Source organism: Phoenix dactylifera, chromosome 10 (assembly GCF_051530095.1).
Source record: "Phoenix dactylifera cultivar Ajwa chromosome 10, Ajwa_hap1_PhDact_Kaust_v1.1, whole genome shotgun sequence".
NCBI lineage: Eukaryota > Viridiplantae > Streptophyta > Magnoliopsida > Arecales > Arecaceae > Phoenix > Phoenix dactylifera.
In genome coordinates, this window is record NC_143199.1 from 31,716,381 (window position 1) to 31,744,233 (window position 27,853).

Genomic DNA, 27,853 nt, shown 5'->3' on the forward strand with positions numbered 1-27,853 from the left:
TAGCTGATTTCGTCAAATTGAACTGCTGTTCGGACACTATACGGTACTTATCCAGAATCCTCTGAATCACTAGAGCCGACTGTTTTGTCGTTCGGGCCAGTAACAAGCAGTCATATTCCATTGATGAAAACTGCCAAAGTAGACAAGGAACCACTTGCCCAAATCTTAGTAAATAGGGAAAAGAATATGAAACTAGAAAATGATTCGTGTATTTTTAGTATATCTCGATTCTATTTTTTTACAAATCCAAATAAAATGAGTTATATAAATTTGAATAAAATAGCCGAGTCATTTTTGAGTGGTACTGCTTTTCATCCTAACACACCAATCCTCTCACTGACGTAGCTCAAGCGCTTTTGTTTGAAGAAGACAAAGGAGGAACGGAGGCATCATTGTCCCTTCCCAAAAAAAAGAAATGGGACACTCTGCAGTCTTCTCTCCGACTCGCCCAATAATTCCAAGTTCTTTTGTACCTAGTCTTGCTTTCCGTCAGCCACGATGTGAGTATGGGAAGAAGCCTAACCAAACGTTTTGACGACCACGGAATTAAAACTTGCGAAAATTAAAAGCGCGGAGAGACCTTGACCGTCTGATCGTTGGACTCTGTTTCACTCGCTAGAGGCTCCTTTCAGCTCAGCTGTGGAGCCGGAACAGCAGAATAATTTACTCACAGTTGTGCGACCAACACGTATACCATGACTCTGAAAACGTGAACTGTTTTTAAATCGTAGATGTGACTGTACTTCGGTGCGAGTACCTTTCAAGCCCGAGAGACACGTTGTCCAAAAATGCACCGGTCGGTGGACGAAATCCTCGCGGACCACGGTCGATTTCGGATATCAGATAATTAACTCTCGCTAACTCGTATTGAACATCAAACAGCAAATATTTCAGTCGACACGCGCCGTACTACGATTGCTCCGTGGCCGGGGAATCTGGGATCGGAGACGTGTCCTCGACGACCGTTGTCTCCTCTCCCTTGCACGCCCCCCTACCTTGCCCTCTTATTAGAAATTGGGCGAAGGGGAAACTGAAAAATCGGGAAAATGACAGGCTTCCTCTTACGACGCCACCCAAAGGAACGAGCCAAGTAACCCAGCTGTTTTGCTGGCAAAATTGTCATATTCCGTCGATGAGAACTGAGAAAATAAACAAGGAACCCGCTGGCCCAAACTTCCGTGAACAGGGAAAAGAATATGAAACTGGAAAATGATTCATGTATTTTTAGTATATGTAGATTCAATTTTTTACAATCTAAATAAAATGACATCAGATGGCTCATATGCTTTTAATATGAATATATCAAAAAACAAAGTCACAAAATAACACATCACTTAGTGCTTTAGGCAGCTCCTCTTCCCCAACCCATAGGATTTCTCGAAGTGATCGGCACGTATGAGGCCATTCAATCCGCAGCCCCATTAGCCTTTCTGTAAACATGCCCAACGTAGAACACAACATCGCCTCTCACTATGGCTCAGATGTTCCAGAGCAGGGGTGGCACCCATCTATACCACCGACGCCCTTCTGGATTTAGCCGATCATCATGGTCAAGTCATCTTTAAGCGGGACCACTTTGACCCGCAGAACATTCCGTACATAATTTATACCAGCCCATGCCGCTCTCAACTCTGCCTTCAGAATAAAGGTGTCAAAGATTTAGCACCCGCCAGTAGCAACTACTCTGGAGTTCGAGCTCCTGATGACGGAGTCTGCACCATCTATTCTGCCACTATCAAGCACGTATCCATTGAAGTTGACTTTAAGAAAACTCAAAAGTGAAGACTCTTGTATGAAAAATATAAAAGTCCGAGATGCAAACAGAAGTAGAACAAAAGTGCTTCGAGTTGTTACTGGTCATCAAATAGATCGATACAAATAACCTCGACTATCTAAATTTGGGATTCTTCCACGACGAACCTGGGTGATGTTCAAACTTCCAGACGAGACGATAGATGTGGCATTCATCTGATGGCATGGGAGATTGTCTGTCAGTCGCTCAGATATGGTGGGCTGGGGGTCCTGTCACTACGGGTGAGGCGTGAGATCCTAGCAGCGTGGTGGGCGGCCAGGTTTATCCTGGAGCCGGACATCCTATGGAGCGCCCTGATGAGGGCTAAGTATGGTGCTTTCCCATTCGGAGGGGAGCTTCGGGCTGGGCGTCATTGTTCCTATATTTGGCGGGAGATCTGTTCCTCTGCCTAGGTGGTGCTACTGGCAATCAGGTGGATGGTTGGTGATGGGCAGTCCATTGATGTTTTGGAGGATAGGTGGAGCTTCCGCTGTGCAGGATGTCGATGATGGTTGACTCTACGAGACTGGTTGGTCTCAAAGTTCGCGATATAATGGTTCCCAGAGAGGGCTGGTGGGATGAGCCCTTGATCCGCGAGGTTTTTGGGGCATAGTTTGTGGAGAGGATACTTGCCATTCCAATACCCCTGGGTGGACACGATAGACTGGTGTGGGCGGCAACTGGGTTAGCCTGGGTGAGGGCGGCTGATATCCATGTTGTGATGAGGGGTGAGATGGCCAGGCGTTATGATGGGCGCTGGATCTGGAGGATACGGGTTCACCCACGTGTGGTATTATTCATCTGGAAGGTGGTCTAGGACTGCCTGCCGACTAGGAGCATGTTGGCTAGGAGAGGGGTCACGATTTCGCCGCTGTGTGTGGACTGTCCTGATTCGGTGGAGACTATCAGTCATGTTTTGTTTGAGTGCCCATGGGCTGCCCAGGTTTGGAGGAGAGCATCGTTCTCCCTCTCAGGATTCGGTTTTGTTAAAGAGGACTTTCTTCGGCAGGTAAGATCTGCCGTTCGATCACTGGGCACTGCGAGGTGGGGTATTGCTGCGGTCTACTTGGCTTATCATATTTGGCTAGACAGGAACACCAGAGTCCTTGAGGACAGGAGGGCCCCACTGAGGGCTGTAGTTGAGCGGGCACTCCATCAGGTACTGCAGACCATTGAGTGTTTTGGGTTGGATTCACCAGTGATGGCTAGGGACATCTGGGACCCCCCCTCGCTACTATAGCACCCAAGTTTGTTCTTGTCTCTTGGGAGCCCCCACCCCTTAACCGTTTTAAGGTCAATTTTGATGGGAGCTTGTATGCCAATGGAGATTGGGTAGGTGTGGCATTTGTGATCATAGACCATAGCTCTAGACTGATTGCTGCAGGGGGATGTCGTTCCTTTGAGGCCTCGACATTTAGAGCGGAGCTCGGGACGGCATGGAAGGAGCTATCTCATGCGAGACATGTGCTGGGGGCAGACAGGATTATTCTGGAGGAGGATTCCTCTGTCTTGATTGATCTCCTCTAGGCAAAGGGACGGAAGGAGGTGGAGCACCCGCTACTATACAACATGCGTCGGATGCTACGGAAGTGTCGGGCTATCCAAGTCAAACACGTTCTTCGAGAGGCAAACCAAACTGATGATTGGGTCGTCTCCTTCGCTGCTCAACATTTCGAGGAGTTTTATGGTCCCAGCAATATTTAGTTTCTTTTGCATTCTGTAGTATTTTTGATAGTAATGTAGCCAGTTATGCGCGCATGTGAGAGCAGTTTGAGCAGCCTACCCACCCAATAAAATAAAATAAAATAAAAATCTTAAATCCTGTTCTGTGCTCGTTCGCGGTACGTTAAAAAGTACGTCAAGCAGTACTTTATAAAAATGGGTCGGTATACTTTCTGGGTGGTCTTCGGCCGGGGGAGCATGGCATTCCTCTCCGTCCCTCGCACTTCTTCCCTCCCTCCATCTCTTTGTTCTCTATCCACGTCCAATTCCAGCCTCCGCCGCCGCCGCCGCCTCCTCCGCCAAAGTGAAGAACGCCAGACAAAGAGCAATGTAAATTTCTTTCTCTACGTTACCTCCTCTTCCGTTTCCTTTTCTTTCCTTTAACAACTCCCCTTATTCCATTCCATCCCTTTCTTGATTCCTCTCTTCTTTCTCTATCCATATATTCTCATAGTTTGACCTTCATCTCTCTCTATATATTTATGTAAACCCAGTTCTTGGTTTCAATCTTTTAACTTCTTTCTTGGGGAAAATTACGTTATCATTGGGCTGAAGAGGGAAGCTTGTTAGTTCCCTCTCTAGAGAAGAAAAGAAAAGAAAGCAAGCATGGACGGAATCGATGCGTCCATGTACTCGCACAGCCCTGCCCACGAGGCCGTCCTGGCCCGCGATTACGACGCCCTCAAGTCCATCATCTCCTTCCTTCCCCGCCTCGCCGAGCTCTCCGAGATCGGCACCGAGGCGGACTCCCTCGCCGAGGAGGCCAAGGCCGACGCCATCTCCGCCGCTCTCGACCGCCGCGACGTTCCTAACCGCGAGACCCCTCTCCACCTCGCTGTCCGCCTTGGCGACGCCTCCGCCGCCGAGCTCCTGATGGCCGCTGGCGCCGACTGGAGCCTCCACAACGAGAAGGGCTGGAGCGCCCTCCACGAGGCCATCTGCGCCGGCGAGGAGCAAATCGCCCGCATCATCGTCCGCCACCGCCAGCCCCAGGCCTGGGCTAAGTGGTGCCGCCGCCTCCCCCGTCTCATCGCCACCATGCGGAGGATGAGAGACTTCTACATGGAGATCACCTTCCATTTCGAGAGCTCCGTCATCCCTTTTGTCTCAAGAATCGCCCCCTCCGATACCTACAAGATCTGGAAGAGGGGCTCCAATCTGCGGGCCGACATGACGCTCTCCGGATTCGACGGGTTCAAGATTCAGCGGGCCGACCAGAGCGTTCTCTTCCTCGGGGAGGGCTCGGAGGACGGCAACGTGTCCTCCGGATCGCTGTGCATCGTCTCGCATAAGGATAAGGAGGTGGTGAATGCTCTCGATGCCGCCGGGGCGCCGGCGAGCAACGCCGAGGTCCAGCAGGAAATCTCGGCCATGTCCGAGACCAATATCTGCCGGCCGGGCATCGACGTGACGCGGGCGGTGCTGCTGCCGCAGCTGACCTGGAGGCGGCAGGAGCGCTCGGAGGCCGTCGGCTCGTGGAAGGCGAAGGTGTATGAGATGCATCATGTGGTCGTGAGCGTCAAGTCCCGGCGCGTCCCCCGTGTGGCGGCGGCCAACGATGAGGAGGCCGTCGTCTCTTCTTCCAATGACAATGAGACGGAGAACGATGAGTACGAGGATATCTTGAACGCCGAAGAGCGGAAGCAATTGGAAATCGCTTTGAAAATGGAGTCACCGGATGCGATCGACGAAGATATCTCCGATGACTTCGTCGGGCACCGGCAGAGTTGCTACGAGCCGAGAGAAATTCCGGTCGAGGATGTGAGTAGCTGTGGCAATGGTGGGAGGAAGCAAGACAAGAAACGGTGGCTCGGGAACCGGGGAAAGAAGGGGGATCAAAATAATCACAACCAGGATTTGCAGCAGAAGATGGCACCACCAAGAAGCTCGCTTTGTATAGATGACAAGGTGAGCGACCTCCTTGGGGATTCTCCATCTAGGGCTCGTAGTAGTCAGGGAAGGCATTCCATAGAGATTGCCTGCAGAAGGGAGGTCCTAAAAGAGGCAAGGGACAGGGATTCGAAGAAATCTTCAGCGAATTCGGCGAATGGGGGTCGACGGAAAGAAGGTAACCGGGAGAGCGAGTTCAAGAGAGGTTTGACTCCTGTTTTCTGGCTATCCCCCAACTTTCCACTGAGGACTGAGGAGCTTCTGCCGCTGCTTGACATACTTTCAAATAAGGTGAAGGCTGTACGTCGCTTGAGAGAACTACTTACTACGAAACTTCCTTCCGGGACTTTTCCAGTCAAGGTATGTCATAATGATATATGTTGCATGGGTCTTTTACTTATCTTTAATTTAATGACTTGCTCGGCAAACAGTCTCTTTATCCATTGCTTGTGATGATAACCGTTGCTGCATCTTTCTTTAATTGCTAGATGTAGTTTCATCTTGTTAGCTGGAGCAGGTCATGTCTTTTGCGAACATCTGTAGATTAGCATCTGCCATTTCTGTGAATTGTCATGGTATCGGCCAATTCTTTTTGTGGCATCTTGTTTCTTTAGATAGATCTCTACGTGTTGCTATCAGTATGTTTTAGTGGAAGATGCATGCTTCAAATAGTCAACTTTTATCTTGATTTTTAGACAGCTTTTGTCTTCAGAGAAAATAATTTGTGATTGCAAGACAAGTAATTGATCACTCTGAATTGTGTGCTAGTACCCTGAGTAGAAAAAATGGAAGATGTTTAAGTTTTTTATGGTTGATAAATGCTTGGCGTTTCTAATATAATTTTTCGTTTTTATAGTGGATGTCACTAGTATATCAATTTGAGATGGAATTCTAAAACAGCGATTGTGTTAATCAGCAAACTATTTTCCATATCCCTCTCAATATGTATGGACCTTTTGTTCCTTACACAAGAAACTGCTTGTGGCTCCCCCACCTTTGCGTGCATAGCTTTCCATCGTTGCGTAGTCATTTTTTGACAAGTCCTCTACATACCTTTTTTGTTAATCCATGTCTGGAAAGGTAATCTTCAAAAATTGGAACATCAGAAATTCCTCAGATAACAACATAAAGCTCCTATTTGCACTTTCATAGCCAGAACAGTCATTCCCTGCAGCCTCATTATATTAGGTGCTCTTCTTGATATGTGGATGACTCTTTTTCCTTGCTTCTATTGAACTACCTTGGAAGGAGGAGCAGCCAAATAAATAAATAGCCTAAGTAGATGTTAGAGAAATGCTAGTTCTAGGCAGATGGACTGGTTATGCGGTATGTACGCATCATCCTTGTGGTATGAACCGATAAATTGTCAAAAACCGCTAATTTTCTATAGGTCTTACCTGACAGATATTGGAGAACGAGGAAAAAAGATTCTCTGTTGATGAACTTGGAAAAAAGATTCTTTATTCACGGACCATAATTGGTTCACCTTTAGAGATGTGTTTAAACTTTAGAATTTTGCAGCTAAGTTTGATAGGGCTATGAACATGCATATGGCTAGAGCTATTATTGATTTCAGGCTTGAGGCAAATTTGTGCAAATTTAGTGCAGCAGAACTTGCATATCATATTTCTGTCTATTCTCATGGCTGCAATACGTGGAGTTTGAGGAGGGATGGTGCTGTCTATTGAATGCAGAATTAGAGAACTCTGTTATGCTTACCTTTGGTATTATTTTGATTGCAAGACTCTAGTCTGAATCCATTGGATGCCGCCTTTGTGTGGGACTGTTTGAACTCTCTCTATGCCCTTATGATTTCTCACATCTGTGGTCAAGCTGAGCAAATGGCAGATTGGCTGGAAATGTTTGCGGGGCTTAAGTCTGTCAATTGAGTTGGCCCTTTGGGCTCTTTAGTCAGCTTCTCAGGTTTTGTTTGCATGACCTGTAATTTTGGGATTGGCTGGGGGTTATTCTAGGGGTTGGAGGTGTCCCAAGTGGTAAAAGCATGCACCACCAGGCCACAGGGAAAGGAATGAATGGAGTACCAGTTAGGTAAGAAGTTTTTATATTCTGTTGAAGGTTATTGTTAGGAGGTAGGTAACTAGGATTTTATTATTAGTTTAAGATATAAAGCAGGTATGGTGAACAGGATTGTGTTACAGAAGCATGGCTTGTGAAATAACACTTGGGTAGTTCAACGGGAGAAAGTTTGCTCTGTTTCTTGAGTCAGAATTGGAACTAATCCACATTGGATGGTGCTATTTGACAGGACAGTTGTGATGGCTGGCAACCACAATTAAAGAGGAATGTATAACATATAGAAATAACTGGCATGGCCATGGTACTTCGCATTTTTTAAGAGTGCTACATTATTAATAGTGGTGTGCAAAAAATCAGCCAAAGTGCGAACCCAATTTGAACCGGTCTGTTCAATTTGGTTTATATTATTTTTTAGGGTTTTTTGCATACATACCCTTCTAAATATCGAATTTTGCGTGAATACCCTTTCAAAATTGATAGTTGCATGTATACCCTCGTAAAACTCTGTTATTGTACAAATACCCCTAATATAACGGTTGTTTTAACGGTGTTAAAAAAATTATATTTATATTAATTAAAAATAAAATAAAAATTTGAAATGACGTTACTATTCTTACTATTTCCTCCCACCGCCTCGCCACCCCCCCCCCCCCCCCGCTCCGCCGCCGCCGCCGCCGCCGCCGCCATGATATTTAGATATTTAGAAGGGTATCCATGATTTTTTATTTTTAATTTGGTTTGATTTTGATATGAAACCATCTTGAATCGAAAAAATTCAATTCGATTTTGGTTTAAGTTTTCAAAAAATCTAATTCAAATCATGACCCAACCCAACCTATATATGTCCATACATATAAATTTTGTTTTTAAATTTTTCTTATATTTTTTTATATAAAAAATAAAATTTTTATGTTTAGATTTAGTCCAACCTATTTAGTCTAGTCTATTGAATATCAACCCTATATAAATAAAATTTTTTATGTTTAGACTTAGGCTAGCCCATTGAATATCAACCCTACGAACCAAATTGAATCGAATTTTTCAGGTTGATTTCAAGCGGCTTTTATAGGTTGTTGGTTCGGTTTCGGTTTTGATTTTAGGAAACCGTTTTAATCGGTTCGGTTTTATAGATTGTTGGTTCGGTTTCGGATTTATTAAGGGTAGGAAGAGGCATTTAAAGCTTCCCTTTTTTGTAGTAAAAACTTTTTTGCTTGGTTATTGTATAAATGTTTGAATGGCTAGCTTATTTTATGATAGGATCATTGAACAACCAATTAGATGATGCTAATGATCACTCAGATTCTTGTGGTTGCAAAGTTTTAGTGATTCTTGTTTTGTTACCCTGTTTCAGACCAGATTTTGTTTTTAAATCAGGTTGTCACAAGCAACCTTGAAAATTTGACACAAGTATCCGTGGGGTGAACTGTAAATGACTGGGCTTTGCTTATTGTTTGAAGAGGTATGCATGGACTGTTGGATGCTTGTGAACCCATGGTCAATTACCAGTGCTATGCTTTCTGTATTGGATATTTCGCCTAGTGTGGACTAGGCTCAAAGCAGGTCTGTTATCTTTAATCTCATACTCCATGCCCATTTTATCTAGTTCGATGCAGGTCAGGAAATCCAGCAATGGATTATCATGTGTTAGATTCTGTAACTTTGCATTTCCCTTCGAGATCTTTTGCTTCCTATAAATTTACTAATCTCCCAATCATTTTATTTCCGACGTGCTTTCATGTAGTCCCTGAGTAAATGATAGTTATTTTCAGGTTGCCATTCCAGTTGTCCCTACCATCAGAGTCCTGGTCACATTTACTAAGTTTGAAGATTTACAACCATTGGAAGATTTCTCCACACCTTCTTCAAGTCCTGAGAAGAAATACCCTAGTAAAAATCTGCCCTCAAGTTCATGGCTTCAGTGGATGAAGGGGTCCTCCCGTCAGAAACCATCAAAATCATCAGGACCCAGCAACCGTGTTGAAAATATCCAGGACCCTTTCATGATACCCCCAGATTATGCTTGGGTATCACCTGAAACAAAGAAAAAGAAGTTGCAGGAGAATGGAAGCAAATCTAAGAAGAGGCCAGAGCAAAAGAGACAAGGGCCTAAATCTGTGAGAGAAGAATGGTGACTGGATGGAGACTGTTGACAAGAGCATGTAAGCTCTATGAGAAGATGCTAGTTGGAAGTAAATTCCTGGGCTATCTATGCTCAATGCGAAATGAATTCCTGACGTCTTCTGGTAAATAAGAGCGTCTGGAAACTGATTTTGACCAATGTAAGTGAGATGAATGATTCCCCGTGGTGTAATTTTTCACTGGCAACACCATAAACCCTTGCTTTCGTGAGTCTCTCTCTTTCTCTCTCTCATGTCCTTGCTCATATATTTTAAATATAACAATTTTCAATTTTATAACATAGTGCACAAAAGAGATTATTGACCATAATTGTAAAAAATAATTTACTAAATTACTTTTGATATTATTTTTCTTTTCCATAAAAATAATATTTTTCTAAGTATGTAATCATGTTTATTAATTGTTTCCTTCTTATATATCAGCATCAATGTGGTCCCAAGTTTAAACGTTATCCCCTTTAAACCTTTTCTTTTGAGAAAAAAAGATTAGACCAAGCAGTCTATTATTATGCTTTTTCAACTCTACGAGAAACAAGGAATTTGAAAGAAATTTAACATGATGTTAACTTATTCAAGTCAAAATACATTTGTTCGTAATATAAGTCAAAATACCTTATATTTTCCTTTGATGCTACTAACAAAAGGATAGAGAAAATATAATTAAAAAATTTTAATCTAAATTTCTGAAATAGAAATTAAGACTTCTCCAATGAAAATCCTCACAGGTTTTCATGTTTCAGTTGTTCATCCATATTTCCAATAACCACCTCTCACTCCTCTTGTCTGTTTTTTTTTAAATTTTAATTTTTTTTTTTTTTTTTGAGTGAGACATGGATATCTGGATGTTTAGAAATTCAGCTTTGCTAAACAGAGGGGAGTGATCCATGATTTTTGGGGGACTAAAGGGAATAGGAGACTCTGGTTTTTCATTTTTGAGAGACTTCTTCAAAATGTAAATATGCTGAGAAAATAGCAAAAAAAAAAAGAAGTGAAACTCTACTTGGCATGGGAATAAACAAATAAATTCCAAGGAGTCCAAACAGAAAATTTTAATTATAATAATTATAAATACTGTATACGTGCAGGGCACCTGATATGGAAAGAGTCCAAAATGGTAAAGAAAAAATTGGACCTCTTCTATCAAAATAATAACAATAGGAGCGTCAAAAATAAGATAGAGCCTAAATAGAAAATATTTGATAGTAGCGATGGTGTATCAATACGATCGGCAGGACAGATTCAGATACAGCGAACACCTAAACTGATGAAGGAACCTGGGACGTTTTTTTTTAAAAAAAAATATATTTTTTTTTGTAATTAAAGAAATATCTTTGGCGTGCAATATGCATTTGATTTGCCTTTTGCTTGGAACTATTAAAGTACGCGTGCAGGGGCGTGGATTGCTCACCATATTTCTCAGCACCCGGAGCCTATGGCTTGATCCCCTCTTGACGCACTCTTCTCTTTAATCCAACACGTCGCCGATTGTGGAAGCTCCCTCTCGAAAAACTCCGTCCTTGCAATTGAAATTTTAGCGACAGAGCTTCATCTTTGCTCTCCCTCCTTGTTCCGGCTGCTAGTGCTCTCTTTGAACGTATATTTAACACAAATAAAAAATAAAATTCGCACAAACAAGATTAAATTAAAAGAAAGAAAGAAAGAAAGAAAGAGCGAAAGAAAACAATAATGAGGTTTAGGGTTACAGTTGAGGGCGGATAAAAAGGGATTTCTAATCTGGGAAATAAGCCGAGAAGGAGAAGATGCTAGGCGGCAATCTCCAGTTCCAGGTGCTCTCCAGTGGGAGATCCCCTCCTCTAACCTTCTTCGGCTCGTCCCCCTATCATCTCGATCGGAGATCCCGGAGGAATTCCATCTCCTGTAAGGCTACTCCTTCTTCTTTGTTCTTCTTCCCTCTTTTTTTTTTTTCTTTTTTGGTAAATAATTCTTCTTCCCTCTTTAATTTCAAAAGATCAGTTGCGGAGTCTAAAGTAGAACCTCCCAGTTTCATTATATGCATTGCTAGAAGTTTGTAATTCTACCCTCTTTGATAACAAATTTCTTAGTTCTCAAAGGTAAATCTACTGTCTTTGCAATTCCTGAAGCTATTTTGATCTCGTAACATGCGTTTCTATGTACAGATAAATGAAATTAAGTAGAAGAAGCTTGCAATTTCATCATAGATGATGTTAAAAGTTCAAGTCTTTGCTTTGTTCGATAGTGTGTGTGTGTACGTGTGTTGAAAAAAAAAATGAAAATCTCTGTAGCTTCTCTTTTTTTCCTCCCTGTATATCTACTTTTTGCAATATGATAGCAAGTTATCGTTTCAGAAATAACGGTTGTAAAATTAGTAAAAGTTTGCTTGTTTGCAGTAAGATATAGATGCATACCAAGGTCGAAATCAACAAGTCATATAATCAGAGCTCAAGCATCCAATGTCAATATCGGAGATGGGAGCTATGGAGGAGAACGAGAAACAGAGAGACGCAGGAATCTCATGGATGGTTCTATGAGTGAGACTTCATCTAGATCGTGAGTTGTTCTTCTTTAATTCTAAGTGCTCATATTTTCCTTTTCATCAGCAGTAAAAAACAGCTATAATCTTTTTCAGTAGTGTATACAAATGACAGAGCAAGCTCATGTATAACTTATGAAATGGCAGAGGGAAGCCTCTTTCAGGAGTTCGTTACCAGCTATCTATTGCTGCTGTGCTCCTTGTGTGCGCATTAGCATTTTCACTTGTTGCTTTCTCGAAGGGAGGCCCGTCTGCACTTGTGGCGGCACTCGCAAAATCAGGCTTCACTGCTGCATTCACATTGATATTTGTTTCTGAAATTGGAGACAAGGTGATCAACTCACATCAACTTGTTTCTTTCCTCTATCTGTTCTTATGAAAGGCTACTTGAACTATTTTACATCAAGAACTACTTATTCATAATTACGACAGCAATAGCTTGCCAAACTGTTATTTGTTCTTGAGTATGTGCGCGTACTTCAACATTGACTATGTTCAGTTCATTCTCTAACTCATTTCCTACAACTATTGCTTATTTAAAGTATAAAAGTAGGGTTCTTTTCTTGCCCCTCGTATTATTATTTTAAAGGGTAAAAGTAGTGTGCTTTTATTGCCATGCACCTCCTGGATTACGTATCGTCATTTTCTTTGCTCCTGAGTTTTGATTTTCACAATGAAGAAATTTTCTTGAGTCTTTCTTCATGAATATATAGATAAAAATTTGTTGGCAATTTTTTATAAAAAAATATTATATGTACAATACTGAATCTTGCATAGAGGTTGAATCATATGCCTCTATAATGTTTATAGTTGTAATCTAATGCTTAATGATGTTGATTTCTATAAAGCTTGTAGCTTTTTTGCTTGTTGCTTAGTTATCTATATCAGAATTATTTTGTCACAAACCATTTAGAAATTATAGAATCATCAATACTTTGAACCATGTAGTTTCAGATGCTCATATCACAATTCCAATGGGCATGGTCCATCTAAGTGGTTGCTCGTCAATTTTAGAATTCCAACTGGGACATCTGACTATAGGCACATGTTGAAAATTGTAAGCATTTTAAGTTATATTTACCCTCATCTGAATCTTTTAAAATGCATGCCCTTGTTTTTGCAGACTGAGTCATTCCATGATGTGATATTATATCAGTATTTACCTTAAAATTTCAAATTCTATGAATATTTTAATGCTATTGATGAAATTTTGAGATTTCTAAAGATGTGTTGGACAGAAATTTTATGGCCTGATTTGTTGAGTATGCGTCTTTCTAAAATTGCCGTATTTTAGATTATTATTCATACAAAGAAGAGTATCATTATATCTTTGATGCTCATTGTTGTTGCAGACTTTTTTCATTGCTGCATTGTTGGCTATGCAATATGACAAGGCACTGGTATTTCATCCAACCTGTTAATATTTGTTTTATCTTTTTAGTTGTGGTCGCTTCGGTTTGAATAGTTGTTGTACTTATCTATCCCTTTTTTTTGTGTGTGTTTGGGGTGGGTGGGTTGGGAAAAAGGGGAGGGGGGGGGGGGGGGGGGGGGGTGTTGTTTGAGAAACTTAACAACAGTTTTAGTGTTTGAAAGTGAACAAAGGCATCGATGATGAGATCCAACATGCAGTTAAATTTTGTCTTTTGAACAAAATGATACTGTTTATGTACATATTTGGACATACTTAGACACACGTAAACACATTACATCATAAATAATCAACATGGAATCCCATATTGTTATTGTTTTTCACTGGCTATTTTGTTCATTTACCATGGTTGGTGGCACAAGGACTGCCGCAATCTATACAATTTCAATAATGGGAATACGTAATGTGAATATATGATATTAAAGGCTTTCTAGCCCCTCTGCTACTCCTCAAAAGTGGTTTACAGTTTGATTCCTTGCTTTGGGTTCATACAATGATCTATAAGCTAAATTCTTAATGCCTAAACATGATACTAAGAATACTTATTTTGATTGCATCTCTTAATCAGCCATTCATTTTCAGGGAGATAATTATTATTCTTGAATCTCCTAAAGGATAGAGTACATCAGGATCTTGTACAACCATTTTTCTTGATGATGAACGAGACAGAACTCTGAGAAGTCTCCATTCTTCAAGGATATGCAAACTATGAAAGAGTAGTGCGATACATTCATCATTTATTGCTAGTTCTAAGACATGCCTAACTGTTCAGTAACTCATTGACTAATTAGGAATATGTAGAAATGGCAAATCAGACAATCAACATTTTGCAGTATGGGAGTTCAACCTTAGGTTAATATCGCCATACTGTTTGCTTTATTATGCTATCTCCTGTGAAAGTGTATTTAACTAATATTTTTCTATATTGGAGCTCTTTTTCTTTATATTTATGGCTTCTTGCCCATGAGCAGGTTCTATTTGGATCAATGGGTGCTCTTTCACTTATGACAGTCTTATCCGTGGTGATAGGACGGATTTTTCATTCTGTACCAGCACATTTCCAGACAAGTAAGTTATGAGCTATTGGTATATCCATTGAGGAATCAAGAGGATAAAAATCAATTAAGTTTGAAGTAAGAAAAAAAAAATTTCAGGTCTAGAGAAATCTATTAATGGATATTATTTTCCTAGGTAAGTCATTCTAGAAGTTAACTAGATGCTTAAATATCATAAACAATTTTTCTGTCATCCAACTTTTATTTTAACAGATAGATGCTCTTAATCTCCTAATTCCTACATCTTGTGCAATGGATTTTTATTTTTGTAATGCATAATTTCCTTATCATGTTTCTGTTTTGATCAATTCAAATGTCTGGTACTGGTAATGTTGCTTACAATGTGAACTTTTTAAGCTTTGCCAATTGGAGAGTATGCGGCAGTGGCACTTCTTACATTCTTCGGTCTCAAGTCAATAAAAGATGCATGGGAACTTCCATCATATTTAAATACTAATAATAAAGAGAGTTCTGACCTTGGAGAGCTTGTTGAAGCTGAGGAGCTTGTGAAGGAAAAGGTTAGCTGCCCTACAGAGCCTGAGAAGCCTTCCTCCCTTTTTCTTCTATAAATATTTTTTTTATCAAGTGAATTTGTGGAAGTGGAGACGCCGTGCTTGTGCATGCCAAATGATAATGTGGGAAATGCAAAACTCATGCTTTACTTTATCATGTATTCATTCTCAGTTAGCAAAATGGAGCCAAGGTCCTCTATCATAATGATTTTTTCATATATGGCATACCCTAGTCTAAAACCTATGTCAGTTACAAGTCTCTGTGACAGAGATTACTCCTCTGTGGTTTGACAAACATTTTTTTCCTTTTGGTGTTAACATGGGAAGTGTTAAGTATGAAAATCACCTACTTACATCTACTAGTTTGCTCTGTGACAACATAGATTACTTACCCATATACTCTGTAAGTAGAATAGCCTCCTTTTCTATGTAATCCTCCTTAGTCCAGATTGACTTCACATAGTTAGTATTTTGTTTCCTACAATTGTTAATTTTAAGAAATTGCTTGTTGTACCATTTGCTCTTATGTGATAAATGGCATGTTGAATGCCTTCAGGTAGCCAAGAAGCTCACTAATCCTCTTGAACTCCTTTGGAAGTCTTTCAGCCTTGTGTTTTTCGCGGTAAGCAACCTATTTTTGATATTTATGCATCATTTTCAAAAATCAAAATGAACAAGTACACATTATGTTAGCTCGAACGGCGCTTAGATATGAAGTAGAATAGGGATAAAGTTCTTGGCATGATGTCATGGCGATGCTAATGTCACAGATGAGCTTTTGATTCATTCATTGATTATCATCATCCAAAATTTTAATTATGAATTTCAGGAATGGGGTGATAGGTCAATGCTAGCTACAATTGCTCTGGGTGCTGCACAGGTGCGGTCATGTGAATGCACCTTTTGTACTTCATATATCTATCATTTATTGTGGCAAGCATCATTTTTTAAGGTAGGACAGTGTCACTAACTTCCATTTTATGTTCTTTCTGTAGTCCCCTTGGGGTGTAGCTAGTGGAGCCATTGCTGGTCACCTATTTGCAACATCAATTGCAATTTTAGGTGGAGCTTTTCTAGCCAAATACATTTCAGAGAAACTGGTTAGAACTACTAAAACTTATTTTTTGGTTATTACTTGCTTTGTTTTATGCTTGCAAGTGAATGTTGTGTTCTGGAAATGCATATATCTGTTGATATGGAATTTTCTATGATCAGGTTGGTTATTTTGGTGGATTACTATTTCTAATTTTTGCGGTGGCTACACTTTTTGGAGTTTTCTAATACAGAGAGTGCAAACAAAATTATTATGTAGCCGTCAAACAAACAATCCATGTTCCAGAAAAAAAATGTTGCAGCGCAGCACAAGAATGGTTGGACTACCCCGAGGTATATGGTTTTCTCCAAGAATACATTAGGTTGTACTTCAAAAAATGTATGACATGTAGTTTCTTTATATGAGAATCTGGTAGCTATAGTTCAATTGTAATTGCCAAAGTATTATATCAAATTCTTTTTAAAGGAATGGAGAGACGTTAATCAAAAGCTTTGTAGTGAACTGCATGAGCAATTTGGCGTCCCACAGCTAAGTTGGTCGTAATATTGTTTGATATCTGATTGCTGAGTAGCGGGAGCCCATATAACATTTGGAAAATGGGGCACTAAAGTATTACAATAAATATGGAAACCATTAGAATTGAATATCTGAAGAGTGGATTGGCACAACTAGTGACTTTTTAAGTTTCTAAAATCATCTTATAGTTTTATCACTCTGGGTTTTTAGTAGAGTTGGTGCATATGCTCCCATCTCTAAAACTTTTGAATTCTGTCTATTTATTTTGGCTGGCTGGAACACGGGTCCCATGAAATGAGCAGGATACTTCAGCTTGCATTCTTTGCTTTGTCCCCTTAATTCAAGGATTCCACACAACCACCCCTTATTTTACCGTATGGCAGGAAAACACAAGATCTGGTTCGTGAGAAAGGAAATGCTAGCCCATGTCTGAAAAAATACGGGAGTTTGATTTCAAAAGAATGATCTTGAATAAAATTTAGCTGTTATATGACTGGTAAGTTGTGTTTTTGATTCATGGGGTCTGGTGAATAGTAATAACTGTTTGGTGGGTCTAACATCATAAGCAAACAATTGCTGGACTATAGTTTTGTACAAGGGTTGATATCCTTGGCTGACACTATAGCTTGAGAAATAGTTTGGAGGTTTTTAGAGTGGATGCTGGAGTGATTTTGGCCCGTTTATTGGGATGATTTTTTATTATTTTATTTTTATTTTTATTTGAGTGTGTGTATGTGTGATAGATGTTGGGCAATGATGAATGTGGACGTCTTCTGCTTCATAAAATAATATTTTCTTGATTTTTTTTTTTTATTCATGAATGCATTTGCCTCTGTAACTCCGTTAAGAATGTTAATGGGAAGCAGGAAATGGACAATAGATATAGAAACTCTGGGGAATTATGTCAAAATAATATATCAAAGGACAGAAATCCATTTTTTTTTTTCTTTTTTGCTATTTGAGGGTGTGATTCAACTCCGCATCTATTAGAAAGTTTGCCCCTAAAATGAGAAAAGGATTCATACAGCCAGCCCTAAATAGTTTGACATTAAGGTTTAGCGCAGTTGAGTTGTATGGTTGAATCAAATCCAGTCTCTTGCATCGGAAATGGGAGATCACAACTTTGCCCGTTGCTTATTTTTTTGGTGTTACTTTGAAATTCACATATCAGCTTATAATTTTTTTTTTTTGGTGGAGCCAGATATATTATATTATATCAGTTCATAGTATTTCAACTTTCCAGCGTATCAGATGTTTCTCAAGTCCATGTGCTGCTGTTGGAATCTTGGTCATCACTGAAATCCAGAATTGCATACTACGCTATGAGCATTAATCAACCTATGTAGACCTATCTATTGAACATTCAGATTTAAATCTCTGACTGGCAGTTATATCATTGAATGAATCATAGCAGTACTAAGTTGCTCCGGTTCAACTTATTATATGAAAGAGAATTAGTCTTGAAGCTTAGCTTGTCAGGTACTTGAGTTGAGTAGCTCAAGCTTCTGCTTATTTTTCACAAGTCAAACGTGTTCAAGTTTGGCTCATGTATGGCTCAAACTCTAAATAAAATTTTAGCCTAGCTTGCTTTCCAACAGAACAAGCATGTTATTAGGGTTTGCTTAAGCTGTTCATAAACAGCTTGATTCATTAATCTGCAACCATACTCTTAACACCATTGCAATCATCCATTCAACCCATCAGGAGCACGGGACTTCCTGGTACTAAAGTGCGCCCATCCCATTCACCTGCATGTATGGAGTATGACACCCATTTTTTGATGATTGGTATCACCTCTTGGCGCTTGATTTCAAAGTGACGATGTTGACTCTGGTCGAGAAATTGTTGTTCTTCCTCTTCTAAGAAAAATTATATCTGCATATGACAAATGGCTATACACCATATCAATCATCTTGTCTCTTTTTTATGGGCTTTATTTATAATTGATCTATAATAAGAAGATGCGTAATTGGTGCGGTGCACAACTATGATGATGCATTTGGTATAGGATATAATTTATTTTTAGTTGAGAATTTATTTTTTATAATGTATAAATCATACGATTGTGCTTGCTCTTGATCACAATTGCTTGTTTCTATGAATCTCATCCATTCTCGGTGCAGAGAAGAGACACCAGGAACGAGAGGAAAGGAGGTCGTACACGTACGCAAGAATAAAAAAAAGGAAATAAAAACATAAACGAGCGGATGTGATGTCCTGCACGTATGCAAATTGGAAGCAAATGACAGCGGAGATTACGCAGGAGCGCACGACGTTCAGCATTCGTACACGCGTCCGGTTGATAGCGCTTTGCCTTCAAAGCTTGTCGTCCCATTCGCTCTGCCTAGTTTCGCGTGCAATCAACATTGCGCGAGACTGACGAACGCGCGCGCCCACAACGCCTCCCTTCCCTGGCCTCGTCGGCAAGCAGATCACGCAACTTTCGGGATCCTCGCCTCTCACGGCGACAGAAACGACAGAGACGGCGTAGGATGCATTATTTACAAGGCAAAAACGTGAGGTTAATATTAACTGCCTTTACAGTGTTAGAATGAGCAATACGGTAGTCCTCATATTTCATGATAAATATTAAAAATTTTATCTTACAATTTTATTATCTGCCCTATCAAAATTTTAATTGAAAAATATAAATCACCCATACAAAAATTTTTCTTGTTGACATGGTGTTCGCTTTGCATTTTGATTAGATTGATCGGTGTCTACTTGCTCATCTATTTTAAATTGAACTAAACTTTTAGTATCATGTCGACATAAAGAATTTATATGTATATAGTTGGTGCTATGTATTAATCTTTTTATTCAGTGAACAATTATTTTGGCAAAAAATAAGTCCTCTATTTATCGTTATGAAACTAATAACAACGGTTGTAACATCTAATGTTTCATTTAAATAGAATTATATGCACAAGCTAATTTGGCAAATAAGTAGTATAAAGATTGATATTTCTACTATAATAATAAGAAATTTTCAAAGGTATTTTTTGTTTCGAGATATTGGCATTATCCAAACTCTAGATAAACTAGGATTTCAATTATTGAAGCAGCCGAATATAAATCATCTATTCCGAAATTAATATTTCATTACAACTAACATATAATCATCAATATTTATGTACTTCACTCTTGAATTATGTTTATTTTGAAATAAATTATTGATTTAGTAATGAAAAATGTAGGATAGTGGTAAGAAAATGATAGTTAGACAACTTTTTAATGTAAAATACTTAAATTCGAACAATAAAAATTTTATTTATTAATCATTATTTTATTATAACAATTGTAATTTAGTTAAATGCTTAAATAATAATCATCTTTAATAAGAAAAGATTATAGTAGCCGTTAGAATAATGTCATAACGGCCATTGTTTTTAGCCATTCCGGCAAATCTAACGAGAGAGAAGAAGGGCCATGGGGATCTGCTCTTTTAATCAAGTCCGTTCATTCAAGGAGGGAGTGAGCTGCAACTGGTAATAATAATTTAACAATAAAAGTATGACAATAAGACTCCATGCTGCTTTCCAACCAAATTTGTCAGATATTTGTACTGAAATTTATAATATTTTATTTGCAGATCCTGACAGATATATTTATTTTAGATTGGTTTAAGAAATCCAATTTATCCAAAAAAAATTGAAAAAAAGCCGACACGAATCCAACTCTCCTCTCTGTACCTTTTTCTACTACTACTCCCGTGATCGTCGTGTATGGATATGTATACGCCACGTATACGTTCGTCCATTGGCATCCCCTCTCACCCTCTCTTCTTCGTCTCCAGAGGACATGCTGGATTCCTACTACTGCGTTGGCGACTTCGACCTCCATGACGACGACCATCCCGTCCGCCATATAATCCCCGCTCTGTCCGTCCCCTCCATCTCCTAACCCCTCTCCAAATCGAGGATTTTTTTTTCTTGTGTTTCTTTGGATTGGATTCTCAAGTTTTTGGATTCTTTTGAAGGCTTGAGGACGAACTGCCCGAGTTGATGTCGCAGAAAGGTTCTGTGACCAACCCAGTCCACGGTGATCGGGTCCAGAAGAGGCCGCCACGTCCAGAGATCGGATCGGCGGCGGTGGAAGCGGCGGCAAGGGAGCTGTTCGTGGAGGAGGACGGGATGACCGCTTGGCTCCACGACCAGATCGGGGATGACGACGGCGATCTGTATAGAGAGCTTCCGGCGGCCGGCGCCGGGGATGGCGGCCAAGTTCCGGCCGATCGAGGGCACGGTCTGGCGGTGGAGAAGCAGGGGGTAGTGGTGGAATCGAGCGAGACGCTGGCGGACGGGCAGGCGGCGGTGATGGGTCTGAGAAGAGGTCCGGCGAAGGCGCACGCGGGGGACGGCAGGAAGCGGAAGGCGAGGGAGGGCGACAACTCCGAGTTCCAGAGCGAGGTTAGTTCATCCTCACTCACCACTTCCAGAGCGATATTCCGTACGGTTTTCATATATGAGTTTGCTCAGCCGTCCGATACGTAGGAGAGCGGAGATTTTGGTGGTTGGGCTCTCATACGAAAAAATCCAAATATTTAGATGCATAGGTCCAAAAATATATAAGCAGTATAAAACTAACCTAGCTTTTAGTTATGAAACTATCGCTCATCAAGCTTCGAGACATATTATATATCATATTCTTGTTTTCATAGTAGTTAACGGCTAAGAGGTGGACCATGCTAGAAACCTTTCATACATTGAGATTCGAGCATAGTTATTGGTGAATGAAGCAAACCATTATCACCAAAATATTTTTTCTGGAACTAATTAGAGCTAATCAAAATCCGAGCCGGGCTCTACAGCAGAAATTAGGCCCGATGGCTATGCCCAGGCTCGGCCCGGCCCGACTGCCGGGCTTAAATTTTTGTCCAGGCCCGATCCGATTTTATAAATCTGGTTCTAGACCCGTCTAGCTCGGCCCGATCCGATAGGCCCAACCCGACATGCCTGATTTTTTCTTTGTTTGGAATCTGTAAATGGGCCAAAATGGCCCGACCAGGCCCGGCTCGATTTTTTTGGTCGGGCCGTTTTTCTTGCCTAGGCCCGACCCATGGGCCTTTTTTTAATGCCCAAGCTCGAAAAATTTCGGGCCGAGCTGTGCAAGCCAGAAGGCCCGTGATCTAGAACTAACATATGGGAGTTGAGGGAGCAGTGTGAAGGAGGAACAAGAGAATGGTCTTTGCCTTTCAATTGAAGAGAGTGCATGTAAATTTCGCCTACAGGTAAAGGGTTGATGAAGCATATAGAGACACTTTGTCGTTTGAATAAGAAACATATAGTGATCACTAGATTATTCTGGTGCATTTGCTTCTAAAGCCGATATTAGTTGGCGAAGCTTGATTTCTTCGGCTGTTCAAAACAAACAGATGTCTTTTGAACTTCTCTTTGTCCCACTTGGCATTTATATCTTCTGCTTTTTTTTGTTTGAATGAAAGGATGCTGAGTTTGAATCTGGTGACAAAGGGAAAGACACACACAGATCTGCATCCATGAGAAGGTCAGGTGCTGCAGAGGTCCACAATCTTGCTGAGCGGGTACACTTCTTTAGACTAAACATGCAATTTGTTTTTAGTTATTTTTCATTTCCTTTTCCTGTTCACCAAATCTCTACTTATTATCTGACATCATTGCCATGGCTGGCAACCACTGCAGAGGCGTCGGGATAGAATAAATGAGAAGATGAAGGCCTTGCAAGAACTCATTCCCAGTCCCAGATGCAACAAGGTAATCTAATCTACTCAACCGGCAACATTCAGATAATCTTCCACTCTAAATCCCTTTTCTTTTCTTTCAATTTTCAGTCTGACAAAGCTTCGATGCTCGACGAAGCCATTGAATACTTGAAATCACTCCAGTTACAGGTCCAGGTATATCTATCTTGCATCAATCAATACTTCATTCCTGTTTACCATGAGTATGTTCTTTAAAGTAGAATGCAAGGATCACCCTATTCTGGCTCATACAAAAGCATTTAACAAAACTTGAACAAACCAGCTTATCTGGAATCACTCCACAGCTATGCTGTATTCTTCGAATCGAGCATTTCATGCAGGTAAAGTTAATCTCAATTAAGGTTGTTGCTGTTGATGCTAACAACCAACTATTGTGCCACATTATGATGTTTATATCGAGCATGAGAGCCTGACAAGCAATTTTCTCTACAATGACATTCAGAGAATAGGGGTTGTAACTTTTGAACAAAAGAAGGATTCACTTTACTTCACACGAATCCATCATTGGATTATCTCAAAATGCTTCGAACTTCATCATTCATCTGCCTGCACAGATCTCTAACAGACACGATCCAATAGTGGATTCATGCGAAGAAGGAAGGTGAATCCTTCTTTTTCAAGAAAGATACACCCCCAACCCATTCATACACATAAGTTGGGCCCAGGTTTATCTATTACAACGTTAAGCTGCTGCTGCAGATGATGTCCGTGGGATGCAACGCGGGGCCAGCGATATTTCCAGGTGTTCAGACGTACCTGCCGCATTTGGGCATGGGCATGGGCATGGGCATGGGCATGGGTTTGGGTACGGGCCCAGCATTGACAATGGGCCCACAGATTGGCGCTGGGGGGCTGGGCCTTCCGGTGCTTCGTTATGGATCTTTCTTGCCTTGTGTTCCTCTTGCTGGGCCTGCTCCAGCTCAACTTGGCCCAAGGCCCTTGGTGCCGTCCTTTGGTTCGCCGAATATGGGCATGGCCGTGGCTGATCAAAGCAGAGCGCGGGCACCTTGGCAGCCAAATCCAACATCGAGCCCAGGCAGCATGCACAGCACAAATATGGTTCAAATCCCACAAATTGGTGATCCCTATTGTCATTTTATTGGCACTCATCGCCTTAATGGATCATCTCAGGTAACCATGGGATGTTTCATCATTGTTGTTATCCTTCATACCAATGGAATGGAAGTACCATGCATCATATTTCTGCAGTATATTGCTCATATTTGAAGTTATAATTAAGGTTTCGACTTTGATTGGAATTATGCCATTTTATAGATCTAAATCAATAGTACTATTACTATTGTTTTCTGCAGTGGCTTTTAGCAGCCATTGCATTTGCTATCTGTGATGATTGATTACTATCTGAGAATTGTAATTGAAATCTCCTCATAAGTCACTATAAATATTGTACTCTGTCATTGTCATTTTCCTTTATGATATTTGTATATCAAAAGATTCTTGTTATTCTTTGGCAGAGTTGCGTAATGGATGAACCAGGAACCAGCAAAGGAATTTAATGCTGCTGAAAGTAACAAACTCGGTAGGGTGATATGCCCTTTCATGTTGCTAGGTCTTTAATTTGTTTTCTTTTAAAAAAAAAAATTCTTGCTTTCTGAATAGTGATACTATCGTTTGATTTGCTTGCAATCCAATTATACCCATTTTGGTAATTAGACTTCTCATTTTGCTCCATATCAAGCATCACAAACCTGATTTTGCAAATGTCTATGATCAGTAGGATTCTTTAGTGAATCAAAGAAAAAGGTTATTTTAATCTTCTACATATCATAGCTCACTGACCAGTTTCTTTGGATCAACTATGATCGAACAAAAATCAGTAAAAGATGTGCTTCCACAAAAATGCATGAATAAAGTAATAAACAATATTACATGTATTCTCTTTTTTTTCGATACAAATATTATTAGTACTCTATTATTGTATATGAATTTAATAATTGTTATTTGATCAACATCTTCGACACTTGAAACCCTCTTAGGCTTAATTGTCTTTCTTCACATGTTAAACATGATACATACAAACACACAATATACACACAGGCACAAAGAATGGCTTTTGAGTTGTTTTTGTACTGGGCTCAAGACAGTTCTTGAAAATAATCAGTAAACAGCTGCCTAGCTATAGTTTTATACCATAACTAGTCCTACCCTGATTTTCTCAAAAAAAAAAAAAAAAAAAAGAAGAAGAAAGAAAGCAAAGGGGGGCAAACTAGCCATATCCTGTTTATATTATTTAATAAACCTCTCAGTATCCAATTAATAGCATCTACAATTAAGTGTTTACTTGAGGTAGACTTTGATAGTAGTGGCTGTCATATAGAGTTTTATCTGGCAGCGAAATCTTTTAAGCTTTGAAAAAAAGATCAAACAAAAGGGCATTATTACTTCCAAAAATTTTTTCTGGAATAATTTCATAATGAGGCAGATGAACTAAATTTGAGCCCACTTAGTCTCTATGTGTTAGTTGAGCTAAAAAGTTCCGGTATTCTTTGTTATGGTAGCCTCACGTTTCATATGCATTGCTCTTGTAGGTTGAAAATGTTGAGCCATATGTTGACTTTCACCTGCACCGGATCAACTAGCCCTGAAAATGGATCGTGTCGAAGCACACAACCTACTAGAGTTGCCTAGAGATGCCTACTAAATTTTGTCGAATACGTGAGGATAACACTACCCTTCTTGGTACATAGAGTACATGAGGATAGCACTACCATCCTAGATATATCAAGTTCATTTCTCATTTTATATATTTCCTGCTATATATATAAATGTACTACAAAATATGTCTCATACCTCCCTCCTGGGGGGCACGAGCATGGTGTAATTTCGGTGATAAGATTAGTTTATCTTCAGTCATCTTTCTAGCCTTTAGCTCCAACACAAAAAAAAACAAATATTAAAGAATTTTTAATTTAGCAGGACCCGGTATGTAGGAACTTTTTCTTTTCTCTATCTTTGTTTAAGACATTTTTATCTTTCTTTCTTTAGTTCGTTGATCGACTTAAACAGAGCTGCAAATGAACCGATAACTAGCTCCAGCTCCATGATGCTCCATTGGTTAGGAAACAAGGTAGGCTCAAACTTCATTAAAGCTCAAGCTTTAATCTAAGAAATACTTTGGGTTTGCGAAAGCGAATAAAAGCTTTATTCAAGCTCAGCTCCATCACAAGCTTGTTCAAACTCATTCAGATAATGCACAAATTTAAAGATTTCCCATCAATTTCATCATGGAAAACATTGTCCCCTAGCAGAGTTTGATTCATCCATACTATCTTAAATTCATTGACCTACATTATCTTAAGTTTAATTTGAAGGTAGGTAAGTAAAATTTCCTCTTGAACTATTACTAACTGATGTATATAGATAGCCTGGCAATGCCTCATGAATGCCAGGACTAGATGGTTGTAATAACCCTTAATCAAAAGTGGATGTAAACTTTAAGCACATCTATCCAAGAAATTTATAAAGGCAACGAAACTAGTTTATTCTGCACCATTTTTCCAAATAAAAGAGTGCCTATTGATATTAAAAAAACAGTGCAATTGCAGACATTTCTAAGGCTAAAGCTTTCACAAAAATTTAACCTTTCTGCAGCAAGTGTAGAGAACAAGTTTAACAACCTGTAGTCTGCTATTAAGCTAGACTGCTATTGAGCTAGATAAGTAATGTCCTTTTCAATTGCTAAAATGAATCAATCAGTCACATTAATAAAAAGTTGAAATGGAAAAAAAAAAAAAAAAACTACCAGGAATCACAATGCTTGTGCCTCCATGGGTACCTACTTCTCCCTCTTCCTCTAGGCTTGCTCCTGCCTGAAATGTTATATGGTTGAACATAGATTTGTATGTTTGAAATGGTTGTGGTATTCAGTTTCCTCTACCTTGAACTGATTTGAACAGCACCCAAATTAACACCAAAATGCAAAACCTACACACACAATATCATTCAGATTAATATCATGTAGAAGAAATTTACCCAAGCCATACAAAATACAAAAATAAAAGTCTAGCCAGCCATAAAACAAGAACAACCAATTATCGTACCCAATACGAACACCAATTCGTGCCCATCTGAATTAAATTTATTCCAGCTGATAGGACTATTGAAGCTCCAGCCAAATCTGGGATCATCAAATTATAATACTCAATAAAAATGAATTGAGGAAAATCATCCATTGTATATCATTAGCCTTTTGGGATCCCAAACAGTAGCTACGAAAACCACTTCACGAATTATTCATGACCAACTGCAAATAACTTTCCACATCTTGATATGATTTCCAGATAATCCCATTCATGGTGTCTGGAAAACCTTTTATCATTATTAAACTTTAGTAATTTCTGTGCATATTTTTTATAAACTATCTAAATAATGGGTAGCCCTCCTTGATTAAATGACTAGTCCAGATACTAACACTAATGATATTGGGATACTAAAGTTGCAATTAAATTGTTTCTAGCCTTTATCATGACACCCTTCGAGCAAAGCAAGGATGGAAAGCAACAGTTGCCAAAGTTCTTATATGATCACAACATTTTTTTAAATATACTAGTATTATCACTCATTACCAAAATGTTGCTTCCATGGATGAAATGAATGGTAATGATTATACAAAAATAGGAGTGGTTTGAAGCATTCAAGAGAAGAAAACATCAATTTCTTGATGTGATATGAAAGTAGAATTAAGATGCTTGCGATGTTTTTATTGGGCAGCATACCAATAGAAATTACTTACCGGACACGGAGTTATGCAGCATTGATATGCTGCACTAATCTAAATAGAGATGTGCCATATGTAGGTCTGATGTGCGCTTGGGAGTCGCACTTGGCAATATATGAAATTTACATAGTTTTGCTATGCAAATCTTGAAACATTTGGATGGATCCATGACTCAATGATTTTCAGAAGTGTGCTATGTTTTTTAAGGTACAAGGAGGTGTGCGTGTCTTAGTAAGTGAAGGCAAACCATGATTTGGCGAGATCTATTATTTTTCTCATTTTAGGATGCAAAAGTTGCATTACAACAAAACATGTATTTGTTCGTGCCTACATGACGGCGGAGAGTGGCGATGCCAAGGACTATGAGGATCTCGATCGAGCACATGCCAAATTTGATTCAGCCCTAAATTGACCCCATAGATTATAGATCACAATTCCACATCTACCACTCGAAAATTGGATCTGGACTATGAGGATCTAGATCGAACACATGCCAAATTTGATTCACCCTAAATTGGCCCCACAGATTATAGATCACAATTCCACATCTACCACTTGAAAATTAGATCCCATCTTATCAAGTAAATGATCAAATTTGAATATAAAACCTAGATCGAAATCCAATGCGAACAAGACTCGTATTCACTGGATCAAGACCCAACCCATCCAACTTGCAGCCCGGGTCGGAATTCGAAGGTTGTATAAACTATATTGCAGC

The 27,853-nt window shown here is 39.8% G+C and overlaps 3 protein-coding genes across 7 annotated transcripts; all 3 read left to right on the forward strand.

The window, feature by feature from the left end:
• The first annotated feature begins 3,672 nt into the window (after window positions 1–3,672).
• LOC103706975 (uncharacterized) lies at window positions 3,673–11,249 on the forward strand. 2 transcript variants are annotated; one of them, XR_003385694.4, is made up of 3 exons: window positions 3,673–5,764; window positions 8,899–9,001; window positions 9,211–11,249. XR_003385694.4 is itself a non-coding variant. In XM_008791274.6 (2 exons), exons 1-2 carry the CDS (start codon window positions 4,121–4,123, stop codon window positions 9,571–9,573), a joined length of 2,007 nt encoding a protein of 668 aa, XP_008789496.4. In that variant the 5' UTR covers window positions 3,673–4,120; the 3' UTR covers window positions 9,574–11,249. The 2 variants fall into 2 exon arrangements, 1 of the variants encoding a protein (XP_008789496.4); XM_008791274.6 differs by lacking the exon at window positions 8,899–9,001.
• On the forward strand, window positions 10,936–18,918 carry LOC103706974 (GDT1-like protein 2, chloroplastic). Of its 3 annotated transcripts, none has more exons than XR_015969516.2 (11): window positions 10,991–11,457; window positions 11,949–12,108; window positions 12,239–12,422; window positions 13,444–13,491; window positions 14,492–14,588; window positions 14,933–15,093; window positions 15,644–15,709; window positions 15,917–15,967; window positions 16,083–16,187; window positions 16,303–16,473; window positions 18,781–18,918. XR_015969516.2 is itself a non-coding variant. In XM_008791273.5 (10 exons), the coding sequence occupies exons 1-10, from the start codon at window positions 11,340–11,342 to the stop codon at window positions 16,366–16,368; spliced, it is 1,056 nt and encodes a 351-aa protein (XP_008789495.4). In that variant the 5' UTR covers window positions 10,936–11,339; the 3' UTR covers window positions 16,369–16,629. The 3 variants fall into 3 exon arrangements, 1 of the variants encoding a protein (XP_008789495.4); XR_016396724.1 differs by lacking the exon at window positions 18,781–18,918 and adding an exon at window positions 17,041–17,059; XM_008791273.5 differs by lacking the exon at window positions 18,781–18,918 and having other exon boundaries at window positions 10,936–11,457; window positions 16,303–16,629.
• A 151-nt stretch (window positions 18,919–19,069) lies between these two features.
• On the forward strand, window positions 19,070–27,785 carry LOC103707024 (uncharacterized). Of its 2 annotated transcripts, XM_089925930.1 has the most exons (9): window positions 19,070–19,178; window positions 20,454–20,538; window positions 20,637–21,066; window positions 22,101–22,199; window positions 22,318–22,389; window positions 22,467–22,532; window positions 23,097–23,528; window positions 23,873–23,937; window positions 24,947–27,785. In XM_089925930.1, the coding sequence occupies exons 2-8, from the start codon at window positions 20,459–20,461 to the stop codon at window positions 23,912–23,914; spliced, it is 1,221 nt and encodes a 406-aa protein (XP_089782056.1). In that variant the 5' UTR covers window positions 19,070–19,178; window positions 20,454–20,458; the 3' UTR covers window positions 23,915–23,937; window positions 24,947–27,785. The 2 variants fall into 2 exon arrangements, with proteins under 2 accessions (XP_089782056.1, XP_008789575.4); XM_008791353.6 differs by lacking the exon at window positions 19,070–19,178 and having other exon boundaries at window positions 20,406–20,538.
• Window positions 27,786–27,853: the final 68 nt, after the last annotated feature.

Coding starts and splice junctions, on each gene's coding strand:
- LOC103706975 (XM_008791274.6), top strand. CDS start 4,121: ATGGACGGAATCGATGCGTCCATGTACTCGCACAGCCCTGCCCACGAG. Junction 5,765..9,210: donor CCGGGACTTTTCCAGTCAAG/GTATGTCATAAT, acceptor AGTTATTTTCAG/GTTGCCATTCCAGTTGTCCC.
- LOC103706974 (XM_008791273.5), top strand. CDS start 11,340: ATGCTAGGCGGCAATCTCCAGTTCCAGGTGCTCTCCAGTGGGAGATCC. Junction 11,458..11,948: donor CCGGAGGAATTCCATCTCCT/GTAAGGCTACTC, acceptor GCTTGTTTGCAG/TAAGATATAGATGCATACCA. Junction 15,710..15,916: donor TCAGCCTTGTGTTTTTCGCG/GTAAGCAACCTA, acceptor TATGAATTTCAG/GAATGGGGTGATAGGTCAAT.
- LOC103707024 (XM_089925930.1), top strand. CDS start 20,459: ATGCTGGATTCCTACTACTGCGTTGGCGACTTCGACCTCCATGACGAC. Junction 20,539..20,636: donor CGCCATATAATCCCCGCTCT/GTCCGTCCCCTC, acceptor ATTCTTTTGAAG/GCTTGAGGACGAACTGCCCG. Junction 23,529..23,872: donor GCCTTAATGGATCATCTCAG/GTAACCATGGGA, acceptor ATTCTTTGGCAG/AGTTGCGTAATGGATGAACC.